The sequence below is a fragment of the Numenius arquata genome, chromosome 5 (assembly GCF_964106895.1).
Source record: "Numenius arquata chromosome 5, bNumArq3.hap1.1, whole genome shotgun sequence".
Taxonomy (NCBI): Eukaryota; Metazoa; Chordata; class Aves; order Charadriiformes; family Scolopacidae; genus Numenius; species Numenius arquata.
In genome coordinates this window covers 33,693,399-33,711,785 of record NC_133580.1, presented here as the reverse complement: position 1 = coordinate 33,711,785, position 18,387 = coordinate 33,693,399, and the positions used below count along the sequence as shown (strand labels likewise).

The window sequence follows — 18,387 nt, the reverse complement described above, 5'->3', positions numbered from 1 at the left end:
ATTTCTTCCATTTGCTAAGGAAATTTTAATGAGAAGAGGGTTCGTTCTCTCCAGTTTCTGTCTCTGAGGCAGCATCTTCTCCCATTTTCCTCGTGCATAAGGGTCGCTATCATTCTGTGTCAAGCCACTGACAGCAAAACACTGCGACTGCTGTCAAGCAAGCAGCATGGCACTTACTCTGGCGGATACGTCCCTCTTTGCCTAGACACACAGAACTGGCATAACAGTGAAGCTTGACCCAAGGAACAGCATCAAATTAGCATCCAGGAATGTAAAATCAAACAATAAACTTACAAGAAAATCCATATTCATTCTGGTTTCTCTGCTCAGTTGAAATAGGATAAATGAAACCTTAAAAAGAAAGAAATTAAACAAAAACGGGAACAAAATCAAATTAATGAGAACAAAAAAGGGAAGCATGAAAAATGGTTTAATTAAAAAAAGAAGGAAAAGAAACTGATGGCACTTTAAAATTCTGATACAGCACAGAATTATGATTTTGCATCCCCTGTCTCCTCCAGAGCCTTACTAAGAATTAATAAGCAGGCAGATTGAATTTCTAAGCCAAAATCGGTCTCGAGTCACTAACTTTGGAGTGCTTAAAGTCTTTCTTTTATTGAGCATAAACTCTAATGGATCTAATTTATTTCAGACATCAAGGGTCATTAGCATACGGAAAGTCTTTTTTCCCTATCCCTGCCATATGCTTTAATTCCCAGGACATGTTCGGTGAGGCTCTAAACAGTTTTTTTATTTAATTATAGTAGCTTGCTGTTGATCTAATAGAGCTAAAGGAGCCCTGTCGTCGCTGGTCAGAGGTTAAATACCCATTCGCTGAGCAGAGTCCATGCACAAAGCCCTCTCTCTCTATTTCCCTGGGATTATTTTATCCTGTCTTTAATACATGGTCAATAGGAATTCCTCAGGGAGCAAAGAATTTGTCAGCAAACGGGAAACTGAGTGGCTTTTCTTTGAAATTACTACAAAATCAATAAGGCCTCTGGGGTCATAACATTATTTATTTGAAATCTTTGCAAGCACCATATATCGACAAAATCATAACGCAATTTACAGCCGTATTTCAGAATTGGTAAATAAGAGAGATTGTTTCCTTTGTCTTTTCTTTCTGCAGCTCCTACAGCACAGCATGCTGGAGCTGCTTAGTTCCACACGAGTCCTGTGAACTCACTATGCACCTCCCGGCTGCTTTCCATCCATGCGGGAAACAAATGAAATGCTCCAAGTCCCATTCTGCTGGAAAGGTAAATGACAAATCCAAAGTAAGCTGTGAGGGATGGGGAGTCACTCTCAGGGACGGGATTAGAGCTGGTGTCAGACAGAAGGCACCTCTCCTCCATCACCTTCCCTCCAGTGCTTCTGAAGGGAATTTCATCCCCCCCGCCCTGGAGCGCACTGTGAGGAGCTCACACTGCCAGGGACTCCCTGCAGGTGAAACAAAACTGGGAGATGCACTCCTGGTGCTTGCCTAATGCACAGGACCACATTATAGGCAGACCAGGGTAATAATCCCCAGCTCCCAGAAATGCTGAGTTTGGGTACTCGGCATCTGTTGTGCTTTACAGAACTCTTCCTGCTTGGCTGCACTGCTTGCTAATGAAGATATAGCCTATCCCAATTGCAGGTACAGACATACCTCCCCCTGAAGTTTCCAGACATTAACTATTGCATAAATGCTACCTTAACTGAAACACCAGAGCCAGAAGAGCTGCTTTTTGATGATGATGTTTTTTCTCAGGCATCATGGGACAGACTATATTGCCTGTAATATCTATTTAAAACTTTATTTCACAGCAATGATTCCAGACTTACAATTGCTTTTAGAAATATTAGGTTCTTACATTCATTTATTTGGTTCTTTGAGGCAAGTTCCTCTATGTGTACTCTCAACACACATACTCAATCTTTCGTAATAACTGCTTCCTACTTCTACTAGCGCACTCCAGGTATTGGCCATAAAAAGTCAGGCAAGCAACTTCTGTGGGCTTGAGTGTGTTCTCAGCAAGTCTGGGCATGTATTTACAGTACCCTAGTTACTCCCCACTTACTCCCTAGATGAATGCTGAGGCCTATATTTAGTCAACCTAAATTTCAGCTATAGCCTTATGCCCAATATTTCCTTTGGCAAGATGTCTCTGGAGACCAAGAGACATCTTGCAGGAAATAACGAGGCACAAGGACAAGGTAGTATTTAGGCTGTCTGCTTCTCCAAACTCTTTTTTGCCTCATACTCAAATCCACTGGGAAAGTTGAGGACGTCCCAGTGTACTTCGCGTGACCCAGCACGTTCTCAGGGGAGCTGGTGCAGGACGGCATGTATCCCCCAGCTCTGCATCGCCCACGGAGCTCGAGCTCACCCACACAGAGCCGTAAAGGCTATTCCTCTCTCCTTACGCTGCATTTCAGCCGGCAAGTTTTGCGTTCAGGGTTCTGTGTCATTCCTGCCATGTCTGAAGTGATCTAGCAACTGCCACTCAACGGGCACAAAGGACTGGATCAGCTGTGATATTACTGAAAGCATTTCTCCTCCCAGGAAAATCGAAACCTAAATTCACGGCTTTTCAGCAAAGTAAACAAGCGTAGTCCTCAAATACTCTAAAAGAAATTTATCTCATTGCAACCTCTTCATAGACCCTCTTCCTCACAAATACTTATATTTGCGTTTTGCAAGTTTGCATAGATTCTCTTAGCGATAACTACAGAGAGTATCCTTGCAGCTACATACAAGCGACACCAATTTCTTGAACAGAAATGTTTTGTGTTCAAAGGCATGTCTATTAAAACAAGAGGAGGCGGTGAGGATTTCCTTCCATTAGCCTCGCAAACCAACATGCTTAGTAAAGCGAGCTTGATTTTATTCTCCTGCCTGTGCTGCAAACTGAACCATGCACCCGACTCCAGCCACCTGTGGCTTGCACAAGTGTCTGCAAGGACACATTTTGAGCCTGAATGACACGCGTTTTTTACACAGAAGGAAGTCATGGCTGAGGTGGAAGGTTTAAGGGCTGTTGAGTAAAATGCCATGCATGTGAGTCATGGGCATGCCATTTTTCAGCTGAGGAACCAGCTGAACAACCTGGCAGTAGATGGATAGGTGGCTATTCAGCTGAGGAACAAGTCACAGCTGAACAACCTGGCGGTAGATGGATAGGTGGCTACTCATGCTGGAGCCCTTGTTGAGGTGACAGCACTACACAAGGTAGGCGGGGGTGGTCACACAACCCTGTTTGCTCACAGTATGTGGGCAGGCTTCCCTGGCCGAAGCTAGCAAAGACCTTACCTTGGGTTGACTTTCAGCATTCCAGCAAGCTGGCAACTCCAGCCACCTGGTGGTTAAACACCAGCTCCATTTGTACTTGCAAATTAAGCACATTTGTTGGAGATCACTCAAACATGGCAACTGCAGATACCTTCTGCCACTTGGACAGGACTTTTTAGAATAAAACTACTTTTAAACAGTCCTTTGTCATGAAAGCACTCTTCCAAAAGGCAGCGGGCATTGCAGTGGAAGCGGTAAGGGGAAGGCTTCCAGCCATGCGCTGGTGGTGGTGGCTGGGCAGGAGACAGCATTATTGCCACGCTCCCAGCGCAAGAGCACAGGTATTGCTTTAGAAAGTTGGCTTTCACTCTGGTACCTCTGACGATGCCTTCAAACAATGAGAAAAGATATTTTCATCAGATAATGATGCAAACCTGCTGGGATTAGTAACTGAAATAATGAAGAATGACTAGAATGACTTCCCTCCTCTCTTCAAAGTAACTGCAGTGAAAAGAGATCTTTTTCTTGTGTCTTTTGTTTTTTTTTTTTTCCTCCTTGTATCAACAGCACTGCTTGGCAAGTACCTGAGGGACTTCTACCGGAATCATCAACATTTTTAACGAGGGTGAATTTAGAAAGGTGCAGGTGGGTTTGACTCTGGGAAGGCTGCTGAGGCTGCTGACTCACACTCAGAGCAGCTGGTTTCACAGTGAGCTACTTGCTTTGAGAAAAGTAATTTAAGCTTCTTCCTACAGCTTGTTGGGTAATGTACATTTTCAAAGGGGCTTTTGATGTTTTGTTGTGTAACTTACTGCCGGATGAGTAAAATAGTAATAATCATACTTTACACTTGCATAGTCCCTTCTGTTGGAGGCTCTCAGAGGCTTAGCAAAAGTGGATATTTATTACCCTCATTTTACAAGTACCTCACCCTGTGTCATACCTGGAGAATCAGTCGGAGGCTTGGGTTAACACATAGAAACTGCACAATTGTAATTGCATGGTAAATGCATCCATTAAAAAGCCTTTAATTAAGTTGATGTTTCTCAATGCATTCTACTTTCTATTCCACTTTAGGCTTGTAAATACATTTTTTCTCCCTGTGGAAGTGCTTCTATTGAGTATTAAAGGTGGGCTTTTTTTTAACTAAGGTAATTACACTGGCACAAATCCTTTGTACAAACGCAGATGTATCACTATAAAGGTGCATTACGTAGGCATTGCCTATTCTCTTTCTAGAAAGCATGTGAAGAGAAATTTAAGCACCTTTCTAATGATGTAACACACTGGGAAAAGTGAAGATGGGTGAATACGTCAGACTGCACTGGAAAGATAAAACCAGTCCAATATTGGTATATAGAAAAGACTTCAGCGGGCTTTTTATCAATCTAGTTTAATTGAATTTCAGCAACAGTGGCTCTTACACTGATTTGGGGAATCCTGTCCATTCAACTAAACAGATTTTGAAGCTCATTCAATTAGTTTGGTGCAATTAGTGAAGGCAGATGATCCTCAAACACTGGAAGTCCAGCCAGAGCAGTCTGGTTCCACACGCCTTGCCCTGACCTTCTGGAAATACATTTGTGCCAGAGACCACAGCAGACTCAAAGGCGGGTCTCTGTGGCCGAATGGCCGTCAGCGTATCTGCGTGCATGGGATCATCTGCCGTAGCTTTGACAAATAAGCAGGCTGACGCTTTTTACAGCATGAATTCATCTGATGCAATTTTCCATGAGAGGAGTAGATAAACCTTCTGCCAAGCTGGGGAGAAATTAAACATTCGGGAATGGAAGAATCTCAAACCTGTGAAAGATAATTGTGCAGAGATTATGGCGCTGACTCCCTTAAGACTGAAATTGAAATAGTGTGTCACCAGTCACCAAAACAACTTTTCTAAGCTCTTTTTTTTTCTGCTGGGGAAGAACCTACCCCTCACGGGCATATATGCAGACACACGGTGCTTACACCGGGAACTCAGTACCATGACTGTGGACATCCTGAAATCCTGTGATTTTACCTAGAATATAGGACCCTGGGAATATACTGCCTTGGCCTGTGAACTGGCATATTTTAAAGACAACGTTTATCCCTGTGGTATAAAACACTAGGTCATGGCTTCATGCAGAAGGAACTTTGTTACTGGCTCCCTTTTTTGGTCCTTAATAGATTTTGATAGCTTTCTAGTCATGCTGAATTTGTATTAACGGATATCAATTTTGGAGTGAATTGATCAGATTATGAAAGTATTTTTCTCTGTTGCTTGCAGAAAATAAAATTTTCACAGAAGAGACAGAGAAAAATTCCCAGTTTTCCCTTTGTATTTTCCCCAGCTATGTTCTCTCTTCCCAGCAAGTAACTAGGTAAGATGGAGGAGTAGCTGAAGGTAATCTCTCTGGGCACTTATTTTCTAGGGCTTATACAGTTTGGGCCATATTTACAAAAATAATTACAATATTTCTGTAAAGATATTGTTTTATACCGTTAGCTGCTGAGGTCACAGTCAATGATACATATTTTGAAACCATATCAAAGTCAGTGAGAGTTGGAGACACTCACTTTCATTTAATAAAGTGAAGATTGCATAAAGCACGCCATAACTGCTTGTTTCTTTAATGCACCATATTTTAATCTGGCACCACTTGCTTCTAATCTATAAATGCTCTTTACCGTCTATGTATCAGTTTCAAAAGGAGCTAAGGTCATGTAATTATGTGGCCCTTTTGAAAGCCTAGCCACATGACATGTCTCAGTAACATCCTGTAGCAATGAACTCAACAGGTTGAGCATAATATATTGCAACAGCACTTTCCCCCTTTTGGCTCCAAAGTCAATGCCCTTAAATTGCCTATGAGAAAAGAAGAGGGCAAGCATTCAACTGCTGCCTTTCTTTCTCTGCTTTGATGGCTATATCCAGCGTAGTGACACTGAAGTAGGAAAAAGCTCTTGCTGGCAACAGGCTATGAATCACAGAGCTATGATGGACAGATGAACAGAGACTAATTCGCACATGTAGATGCCTAAAATTTGAAGGAAGCAGTTCTTAGATGATTTTACAGTAGGTATGTGGCGAATATATTGTGACACAAAAGTTTACTGGAACAACCCTTTGTTTCTCTGTGACACATACACACATCAGATGAGTTCTAGTATTTAATAACTCAAAGCCAGCAAGCTGGTCATTTTTCCCATACCATACCTAATTGCCATGATGGGGTCTTGTTTCAGCATTAATTCAATACCTTCCTCTTTCCCTGGCTTCAGTGGCTCAGAATTTTCTTTAAAATCTGAGTTTGGCTGAAATTCTCTATACTCGGCCTTAAAAATTATCCTGAAAAGTTTGAGTCCAATTGGGTTAAGATCCCTAATTATTGTTATTATTATTATTTATTTGGTTTGGTTTTGTTGATTTTTGAGTTCAATGAATTTCAACAGGTAAAGAACAAGTATATCGCTGTTTCCAAATGTCAGGCTCTAGAAATTCAGCTTTTCTTCCTTTCCTTTAAAATGCCATTTTCAGTTCAAAATCAGCTGAATTTCAGATTGTGTAAAACTCTGCACTCCTCAGAAGAGCCATCCAGCAATTCTGTATTCTATTATAAAGGGACATTTCTGAGACAAAGGAGAAAGGCACATACCCCTGCAGTGCTTGCAGTGCTGTGACCATAGCAGTGACCTCGCATTACTAGTCGTGTTTCCATCTTATGCCTCCTCTTGCCTTATCTAGTTTAGTTCTCAGCAAGTCTACAGCCATCACCAGCTTGCTGAGTTTCTTCATTATTTTAAAGCAAATTCTAGATGATAAATACAGTGTGCAAAGGCTCAAAACTTTCAAAAGAAACTTTCAAGAGCTTTCAAAATATTAATTCAGGTGCATTGCAATGTTACAGGTTTCCATCTAGTCCCTATCATGGACAAGCAGTCACATATTATCATGTTAGAAGGAATTTAGGAAACTTAAAATTGACATCCCAGAGTTTTGAATTGCTCCATGCAGGTCCCACCATCCAGAGACTGCAACTGCACAAGTTTCCAGTAACTCCTTTTCTACAAGGGGGCTGAGTCAATTGTGCAAGTGCAACCTTAGAGTAAACCACATACTCTGACTGTTCAGTGTTAAGCCTTCATGTTCACTTTTACATGTTGCTAATGCAGATTTACCACAAGAGAAACATTAACAATAATCTTAGAATTGTAATTGCTGTTAATTGTTTCTCTCCCCTGCTATTTCCCAGGAACTCTAGCACATAAACAAGAAGATGTGATATCTTATGCTGTATTTGTGGTGGTTAAAAATACAAAAAAACCCAACAAACAAAGTCCCTGGAGCTGCAAAAAATTTTCGGACAGAATGTGCCCACCTTCTTCCTGTATTTCCTATATTAAAGAAAGACCTTCATGTCTGCAGTAATGATGCTGAAGGTCAGATATGATATCAGGCATCCCAGAGATAATGCACAGTAATTTATTTTCCTTCTAAAGGACTAATTATTAGCATGTTCAGGGTGGGCTAATAAACAGAGAGCTTGAGGTTTTGTGACTGATTATTTACTTGGGTATTATCTCAGATCTTTCCTTAAGGGGAAGGTTAAATGGGGAGTGTCTCTTGTTCTGTCCTTGAACAGGAGTTTATGATATTCTATAATTAAGATTGCAACTATGTTTTCATTTTAAATTAGATTCCTGACATTTTGTTAACATGGTTAGAAAGGTCTTGCCTGAGTTTAAACATGAATGTCATCTATATGGGAGTGGGGGAAGATGGAACAGTAGGATAACTTGTTGCTAAAATTTGATGTGGATTAGAATAGGCAATTTTGACACTATGCAATCTTTTACAGTTAAGAACTTTGACCTTTTGGCTAGATCTTATGTCAGTCTTGAGTATCTTAGAAGCACAAACCTTAACGTTGGGTTTGTTATGCATGTTTGACAGGAAAAGTAAACACATGTCTAGCACGGCAATTTGCTAGATCGTGTATTTGCAAATTCCACATTTGCAATGACTCAAGGTCAAATAGGCTTCCTGGGGTTTGCTTTGTTTCGCAACTGTAGCAAGACAAGAGCACACAGGTTACAGGGAGAGCACTGAAGAGGGGATGCATGGCAAACAGCTAGATGAAGGAAGGGACAGCTGGAAGAGGATCTAGAAAGGGGATTGAAACCGTTAGGACCACTGGAAGAAAGGCTCATGGAAAGCATGAATTATCCACATGGATGCTCAGTGACATGTACTGAAATCTCTGGCAGGTCTGTGAGCTCTCAGACAAGGTAACTTGCATTCCCTGGCTTAAAACCTCGAAAATTTCAGAGACTCCAGAATCAATTGATCAGCCCAACATTCACATCCCAAATTACAGAAATTTCCTTCTCCAACATGAGTTTTCATTTAAGGATGCTGCCAATGCTTTTGTTGGTCCTTTATGTAGAATACAGATATAGAAATAAAGAGTTCTGTGTTTTAGTCCTGATCCTGTCACTGACTCCCTGATGGGCCTTGGGCTGCTCACATAACCTTGCTTTGCCTGACACCCTGCCAGGACAGTGAAAAATCATGACATATATACCCACCTTTGTACACGGTTAGGAAAATATAAACACTCATTATTGTCACTGTATGGTTAGGGTTTTTTTCCATGATGAAGTTAATGTGTCAGACTTTATTATAAGGTTCCCTTGTTCATTCATCTGTGTAACTTTTTTTTTTTTATGTTCAGAGGAATAAGGGAAAATAATAAAAAAACACCTCAAGGAACTAAGAAGAATGAAAATTATCAATGGACAAGGTAAGGGTTTTCCTTCTTTCTGCATGGCTATAATACTTTTGAATTAGTCGAGATTTTTCAAAACAGCCTAGAGATCTTAGAGCACTTGCCTTTCATTAAAATTAATGTGGAGGTGGCTGTTTCTGAACTGACTGGGGTAAGACAGTGATTTCAGTGTCCTGGGTTCTGCTTGTGGCTCTGCCCTTCTGTTTTCTCTCAATGCTTTTATCTGCTTTGAGAAGTAGGTTTTCTAGGCAAGAGCTCTCACTCGGCAGTTGCGGGGAGCCCACCAGAGTGTGGACACTTCTCAGCTGGGGACTTCTCATGTCGCTACAATAAAAATAAAGATGAGTTGTAACTCTGAGATGTGTGCATAAACTCCCTTGGCTGCTACACCATTATGTAGTAGTTGAGTTGAAAACAGTAAAACACATCTCTTTACCCATATCAAACAACTGTATTACAGAAAACTTCTTCTAGGAACAGCTGAGCTGCATTATTCAAATGAATGAACCCCTCTCTGCCTGCAAGGGCTCAGCAAAACAGGCCAGGTGGCTATATCATTACGCTGACAGACTAAACGTATTAGAAGTTCTCTCTTGACCCACATGCTCTTAATAAGAGGTTTTATTTCATTCCTCTGCACACACGGGCTTCTGTTGCAGTCTCCCTTGAGAGAGCTTTGCTTACCTCCTGGAGGCTGGAAAACATTCCCCTGCTCTTTCCACACTACTCTGCTCTGGAGGACCAGAGGTCCTCATCAAACTGCTCTGCCCTGTAATTCTTCCCTGAATGCCTGCTTTCAAAACAAGCCAAAAAGGGAAATGAATGCATCAGAGGTTCTGGCATGTTACGTTAAACAAACAGGGCATGTGCAGAATATATATGTTTTGGGAAGAAAGAGATTTTAGTATCAGGTTAACCTTGTTTTCTACTCCAGATCTGTGTATAAACAGGCACAAGACCGGAAAAGGGCAGCAGTTAACCATTTCCTGCATAAACATGACAAACCATCTTTTTCACTCGCTTAGGCACTATCATTGTATGAGGGAACCTTATAAACTTCACACCACTTTTCAGATGAGGATTTCAAAGCACTTGGCAAATATAGATTTGCCATCATCATTTCACATCAACTCACCCTCGACTAGAAGGCAGCCTTTTTTTATCAAGGAATGGAAATACTAGTCTGACAATAACATCTTCACCATGGTATAGGTGCCTTGATTTCTCAAGTGTTGTATCCACTATTTAAATTTCCAAGTACTTAAGCTACATGCAGGGAAAGAATCCAAGTAACCTGAGAGTTAGTCCGGAGTGTTGTGTGTAACAAGGGGTGAAGATGTTTTGAATCTTTTCTTCCATTCTTTAAGAGACAGTAGCACATCTCAGTCTTTTCATGCTAATTTATTTAAATCCAAAAGAACAAAGGAAAAGTCCACACTGGATCTGATGACGCTTGGCAATGATACACAAATGGAAATTTCCTGTTAGCCCTGGTGGATTTGTATTCCATATTGTGAGACCGCACAAAGTGAATAGTTTTTACTACACAGAGCAACAGTACTATTTATGTAACTCTATAATCCGTAGTACTCAAGCAACAATATGTGTTTTGGTATTACCTTGCTGCTGTAAGATGCCTAGCTGTGTGTTTTGAAAAAAATTTAAAGTACAACTTAGCCAGCCTTTTATAAAAGGCCACAGTGGTCTACTAAAGCTGAGTGAGCTGAGGAAGGGACACTGGTTGCCGCCTTCTGACCATGCTTCTGCCAACCCTGCACATCACAAGCACAACTTCACAGAAGACCAACAACTGTGCCAGCATGGACAGGCACCAACCTCATGCCTACAGACCTTCTGTACTTATTTATTCAGGATGGGGCGAATGCAGATATGAACACTGTCACTTCAGATCCTCAACAGACAGGAGGCAGGTGACATGCTCTGAGCATGACAGCTGCACATTACATCTCATGTAATAAGCCTTCAACACAACCATGCAACACAGCTAACTCCCTTCATAGGTTGCCCACCTCTTCCCGATTACCAGCAGCATTTTACACATAATGCAAAGCAGAATTTGGCCCGCCAGGGACTTTTAGCATCTGTTTGGTACCACACACATGATCTCACAAGTCATTCCAGACTGGGCCCAGCGAAACACTTCCCCTTGTACGTTGCTTCAAACACATTTGTGATGTAGTGAAGGGGACCGCTTGTGCTGAAGTTTGCGCCAGCAGTGGAGCGCTTTGCTTTCTCGATACCCACACAGAACGCCCACGAAAGTCATTAGGTGGGATGAGTGGAGGACTAATTGCAGCGTTTCAGTTTATAGTGATCCCCTGTGAGATACAGTGCGTGCCTTTAAAAGTGTTGTTCCTTGCACTGAAGTATTTACCACAGTACTCATACTTCAAATGGGAAATAATGCAACTATAGAGGCAATAATGCAACTAGCGTGGGTGGTAACCAGCCAATTCTTTTTTACACCTACAGCATATTTTGTTCCAGAAGATCATATTAATGCTATTATGGGAATTATGAAATTGTTATAATGGGACCTGCTAGGCAATATTGTGTATTTGGAAACTTAAAATAGCAATGACCGTCCTAAATTTTCACTACAGCTACTTTTCTTCTTCAGTTCAGCCTGCTATCTCTCTGCAGGCTCTCTAGTTTAATGACTGTTCATCCTTTCATGTTAACAGAAAAATACTAACTACTGGATAAAGGGAGTGAGTGTATGTGTGTACTAGCAAGACTATTAGTCCGAATAAACATGACAGCAGAGTTGCACAAGTAATGCCACAGTTAGTGGTAAGCACAGACTACAGCTTTGGGTGTAAAATACTGTAATTACAAGGGATGGAGAACGCTCCACAGTTTTTATCCCCACAGAAATCAATAGTGGTGCAGACTGCTGCTCTTTGTTGGAGCAGGGGCAGTCTGATGAAAGAGCTTATTGATTTATCCAGCTGATGCTACCGTAGTGAATTACAGACTGGAAGAGAAAGGGCTTGTAAATTAGACTCATTCAATCCAACATTTTCCAGGATCTCTTTTATGTACAGCTATATGGAGATATATATTTACAAGCGAGTTTTTGTCAAAGCAACAACCTACTGACTTCTGGTAAGAGGGTCTGTCTACTAATTCTTTGACCTCAACTACACCCATGGTGCTAAAGTCAACCTTCAAGCTCTCAAGGAAGATTGACACTAAGGAGGAAGTGCCAGGGCATCTAGGAGCAGGATTTGGCTATTGTGCAGATAAGCAGCTGGCCAACACATAGAACTATGGAATCATGGAATCATACAATGGTTAGAGTTGGAATGTACCTTAGAGATCATCGAGTTCCAACCCCCCTGTCATGGGCAGGGACACCTCCCACTAGACCAGGTTGCTCAAAGCCCCATCCAGCCTGATCTTGAACACTTCCAAGGACATCCACAACTTCTCTGGGCAACCTGTTCCAGTGCCTCACCACCCTCACAGTAAAAAATGTCTTCCTAATATCTAATCTAAATTTCCCCTCTTTCAGTTTAAAACAGTTACCCCTCATCCTATCACTCCACTCCCTGATAAAGAGTCCCTCCCCATCTCTCTTGTAGGCCCCTTTTAGGTACTGGAAGGCTGCTGTAAGGTCTCCCCGGAGCCTTCTCTTCTCCAGGCTGAGCAACCCCAACTCTCTCAGCCTGTTCTCATAATGTAGCTGCTCCAGCCCTCTGATCACCCCCCAGAGGCTACAGTTCCAGAGGGAAGGTGGTTGTGGCTCCCTCCATAACACCTGTGCCATGCCAGACCCACTGGCGTGAAGGTGTTGGATAAGTGAATCCACAGGTCCCCAGGTTAGGAGAAATGTCAGCTCCAGGCCAGTCCCCAGCAGCCTCAAATAATGTGGAAAGAGGCATGGTGTTTTAGGAATTAAAGGAGTCCTGTGTTTCTTCCTAGCAGGCAGGTTTGCTATGAATCTAAATCCAGCCCAGCAAAAACATAAGTGTTCAGATTGGTTTTAAACTAAGAAGAATTAAAGAAAAAGAGAGAGGGAGAGAGAGAACAGCAGGCACACTGCCACCAAGTACAGCAAATCAATCTTCTCAGCAGTGATGGATCAGGGAGCAGCAATGTAAGTTTTACAGGTATATGAAACCCCACGAGTATAAAGACACTATTAAAACACTGCCATTAAATTCCAACACTGAAGGATGATCACAGCCCCTGGAGCCAAGCAGGTCAATATGTGACTGTATATTTTTCATTACCATTTTTTATATACATATATATGAAGCTGAATAGGATTCACAACAACCTCACCCTCTCTCTCGCTGAAGGCCTCTGCTTTATACTCAGCATCCACTTTCACAAATAAAATGCAATATACCATCAACAGGTAAATGAGATCCCTACAGGGCTTTTATTCTTCCATACCATTATATCTACTTTTCCACAAGATTTCTGCTTAAATGGCTCTCTTTATGCACATACACAAAGATGACATACACCTGCCTAAATATAACCTGATAGCAAAGAGCTCTTCTGTATGGGGAAATGTATCTTTTCTTCCCAATTTACCATAATGACTTATTCACATTGCTGGAGCTAGGGTTACGTTAGCTTCCCCACTATAAAAGTCACCGAGATGTTATACATAAGACGTGGCTGGATTTTTATTTTTTTTCTATCTTTAGAAAAGAAAAAGAGAGGAGCCCTGAATCCCACCTTTCTGGCTTCCCCATAAAAGCAAATGTTTTGAGGAATTACAGCTTTATATGCTGCTGACACTGACTAATAAATTTTTATGTCATGAAAGCGTTTGTGCGAGCCACCCTGAAGAAGCCTTTTTTGGGCTGGGAAACCTCAGAGTAAATGGCCACGCTGTGCCATAGGGCAGCTGAGAGATCGCTGCCAGCACAGTAGCCACCTATATGGCACTTATTCCAGAAGTGGACCTATGTATTAGTAGTGTCACTTTTCTGTCGTTCTGACTGTCAGACAAATGTAACCTGCCTCAGAGAATAAAGATTCCTGACTCCTTTTTCATGAGAGAACTCAAAGGATTTTATGATCTGGACACGTAGAGACCAGATAGCTGTAGCCACAACTCTTCAGACAAAAGAGAGCTGAGGCTTGACGGAGAAGTACTGCAGAGAGATAGAATGAAGAAACAGGAGAGAGGTGTATATGAGGATTTTGGCTCAGGTTACTGTGCTAACAAAATGTGAACGGAAATTTCAATGCATTAGCAGAACAGAGAAGACCTCATTTTTGAGAAGGGATGGAGTGCAGAGAAGACTAATTGTTCATTGTATGTCAGAATAACCCTAAAAGCCTACTTTTCTTTACTTCTTGCTCTTATTAGTCACAAAGGCAGGACCATGGTGTGAATAGGCTTCAGTGCTAGAGTTGATCTTCATGAGGCTGCAGCATGCTGATAATTATATATGAAGTTTGCGTAGGCACTGCATAGATACAGGGTACCTCTTTCTACTCCACGGCACCCCAAATTCAAAAAGGGGTATAACTACTATATGTAGAAACACATACACCCACAATTCTTGACAGTAAGAAGCCCCAAGCTGATCTGCTTTGCCAAGTTTACTCTTTTGAAAATGCTGGCTTTGCTATGAATTGCTATGAAATGCTATCCTAAACTCTAGTTTTCATTCGCATTGCCGTAAGAGTCAGTGCCAAGCTTCCCCAGACAGATGCTGAGTCAGTATTAGAGAGAAGGGCTGTTTGGTGGGGATGGCAGAGGGGAGAGGGTTCTTTTACAAGACTTTAATTCTTCACTGCTAAACTTCATAAACGTTAGACAGCATTACATTAATCTTCAGGGAAGAAGAGTGAGGTGTCCAGTCTGGTGAGAACTGGATTAACCCATCTCTCCATCCTACAAATGATTCCCTGACTTTAGGTCATGGATGCTGATCTGCAGCTATTGTAGGTTTTTCTATGGCCACGTACATCCCAGACCCCAGAGGTGTCACGGTGGCACTTACCCTGCATGCAGAGCCCATCGGTGCAGTTCTTGGACTGCAGCACCAACCCCTCACAGTCCTTCCCCCCGTTCTTCGGCGCCGGGGCCGTGCACTCCCTCCGGCGCCAGTGGGTACACTCCGTGCCACAGGTGGACCACTTGCTCCAGGACGTCCACTTGCCATCCACTGAGACAAGGAAAGAACATGACTTGTTAGGGGGTACATAAAAGTGAGACCGAGTGCCCTGTCCCTCCCAACGGGGTAGAAGGATCAACGGTCTGCTCTTCTTAAAGTCCTCTTTCTGGCCTGTAAATGCACATTCATTCTCCCTCTCCTTTCTCTCTGTCCCAGCCACATTTCTGCTCTTTTCTTCCCTTGTCAGTAGTTTATCTGTGCTTAAAGTGTACAAGAAAATGAACAAGTAAGGAATCTTTTTTTTTTTGGCATTTTTTAACAGAGGTTTAACTAGGACAGAAATTCTTCTTTAGCAGGAAGACATTTAATGTTAAATATTTTTCTATTAAAAGAAATGTCTAGAGGCACTGATCTATTTCACATGAGCAGAATCAGGAATGTGTTTAGCACTTTTCAAAGTCCCACAAATGATTTTCAAAAGCACTAAACTGAACAGCCGAAAAACAAACTATGAAATTGTTCCAGTGATGCAGCCCGAGTCCGGAGTCTGTCACTTGGAATAGTGACCAGAGATGAAAGCAGCTCTTCAAATTCCACCCACCACTAAGACCCGCAGTTGGATGGCTAAGCTTCACAAGCTGAAGACAATCCTACTGCCATCGATTTGAGTGGGACGGCAGATGTAGAAAAGCACTGGACAACGGACAGATGGCAGAACTTTTGTCTTGAAACAAATTTTGTGTTTTTCAGAAGTTTACATCTAAATATCTTTTAACCGTATGCATATACATCTCTTTCCAATATAAATGTCTTTGAAGTCAGGTAAACACGTGCCTCAAATTTAACATCCACACCCCAGATGCTCCACTTGCTGTGGCAGCTAGACATATTCAGATCATAGTTGCTTTCTATATTCAAATTCCAGTCCTTTTCCAGTGCTTTCAACCTTTATCTCCTACAATTTGAAGCTTTGAATGTCCCCCAAATCCCCTGAATTACCAGGGCTGAGACACGGGTGAAAGCTGCGTGCAAAACTAGGTCTGAATCCTCTGCTGCTTGATATAACGTGCTCACTATTTTAACTACTTACGTAACATAATTTCATATTCATTCACTGAAATGTTGGATTAATTAATAAAGAGAAGGAGGCTTTTGTAACTAAGAGCCTTCTCCTGAAATGCACAAACTATTTATCTAGGGCTATGTACTGTTCATACTGAACCTGGACACAGAGTGGTGCAAGCTATTTTCTGAACGCTTTGGCCCTCGCAGAAGGCACCACCGTTGAGAGGGGCAGGATTGGTGCAGGTCCTCGTACGCTTCTGAAAGCCTCTCCCACACCGGCTGTTACACACTGACCACTCAGTCCAAGTAGACCAGCCTCCATTCACTGAAAAGCAAGAGAGAAAGAGTGTGATCGCATAAGTAAGCCATCCTGGTCAGCCCAAAGGCATCTCTGGCTCTGTGTCATGCTGCCTCCAACAGCAGTCACAAGGGATGGCTGGGAAGAGCACGAGAAGCAACACTGAACAGACACAAACGTGTGTCTCCAGCGCACCGAATGTCCAGCGTGCCAAAAGTCATTGTAAAAATCGAAAAAATGCTGACGCTGAATTGAAAACAGCGTTTGATGACTATTACGGCTGGCAGGTGACCTGCCTTCTCCTGAACACTGACCTGACCCAGCGCTAAGCACCTGGTGGCGTGTGTACAGCCAAAATCCCTGTGGGTTCAGAGAGTACCGTTAGCTCTGCCAGACAGAAGCCTGTGCTCTGAAAGCTGCACCGTTTTCCAAAGGGAAGTAACCAGCACTCCAGTGCATTCTCAGATGTACTGAGAGACTCCCGTGTTTTGACTAGGAATTGATAATTTTCTTTCCCTTTCTTTCCAGAAGGTGATTCCAGCATGCCAGGGCAACTTCACTCACCCCTCTGTGGACACAGCTGGTGCGTATGAATGTCCCAGCACTTCCATAACAGATATTTAAGCTGCTTAGAGTGAACTCTCGCTAAATGCATTTTTGGTTTTGGACTTTAGGAAGAAATTTATCTTTGGGAAGATATTTATGCTGCCTCTCTTTTTCACCCACTTCAGTTTCTGGGATGGATGAAGAAGGAGCTGTGCTGCACTATGTAATAATGTCATCACCAGGGTATGGATAACATACTGACTGCTCAGATTCCCCAATCCCCAAATGTTTGTGATAATGACACATCCTTAAGCAGCTTTGGTAACAAAAACCATAAAAACAGCTGGTCCCCTACATACATGTCTCTTGACTACACTGTTGAAAAAAATGCTGTATATGTATGAGGAAGAGTTGCAGTATGCCGACATCTTTGTTTCTGCATTCATCACAGTTACAAAACAGTGCTCTTGCATGGTCCATACCTCAATATCACAAACACTGCTAATCAACTCAATTCAGTCGGTTTTCTATAAAAACTGAACTAAAAGGCCCTCATTGTAACTTCAGGGAAACAACTGCTTACAATTAAATCTAAATGCTACCCTGAATATGAAATGAATATTAGGGATAATCATAGGGATTTTTTCCTACTTGTCTATCCTATAATTAAGCTGATTGTAAGGAACACCAGGACAGTCAGCTGGCACATTATCAGAGCAGGTTTTGTTCTGATGGATACCCCTGCCTGGGATGCATTGGGGCAGTAACTTTGCAGGCGCAAAGGCTCGGACTGGTGTGGCAGAGCTGCAGCACAACACAGCCTGGAAGAGACCCCAGGAGGGCATTTCATCCGGCCCCTCCCCAGCCAAAGCGCAGCCAACCTCAATACTAGATCAGGGCTGCGGATGCAGACACAAAATAATGTTATCCCACGCTTTGTACTCCTCTGATGTTTATTTGTAGGCTAGGTTGTGTGGCTATGAACTGCAGCCCCAGAGTGCTTCGCTACTTTGCCCCTGACATCAGAGTATGTTTTGGTAGTAGACACCAAAAAAAAGCTTATTTTAAGAGATGGAAGAGGCTGGATGATTCTGCTGAGCCCTGACACTCTTACCAGTATCTGGAACCATAAACTTCCTTTTGGTTTTACTCATTTCTGAAAAATGTCACTAAGAACACGAAATGCACTGATAGAAACAATGCCTTGGATGTTCCTGCTGGAGGAAGCACCCTCAGGGCTCCTTGCTGCATCCAGCCAGCACGTGTTACGGTAAGAGGAGCAGCCGCCTTCTCTTCAGTGAGGTAACTGGCTGTTTGTGTAGG

At 42.4% G+C, this 18,387-nt stretch overlaps 1 protein-coding gene across 2 annotated transcripts in view; it reads right to left on the bottom strand.

Annotated features, from left to right (window-relative positions):
- Positions 1 to 18,387, bottom strand: part of UNC5C (unc-5 netrin receptor C) — a 261,880-nt gene that overhangs the window by 27,687 nt on the left and 215,806 nt on the right. The window contains exons 6-8 of one of the 2 annotated variants that reach the window (XM_074148348.1): positions 16,378 to 16,545; positions 15,042 to 15,206; positions 295 to 351 (exon numbers count right to left, since the gene is read on the bottom strand). In XM_074148348.1, coding sequence (XP_074004449.1) covers positions 295 to 351; positions 15,042 to 15,206; positions 16,378 to 16,545 — 390 coding nt within the window. The remainder of the gene's footprint in view (positions 1 to 294; positions 352 to 15,041; positions 15,207 to 16,377; positions 16,546 to 18,387) is intronic. The other variant, XM_074148349.1, reaches the window with a different exon arrangement.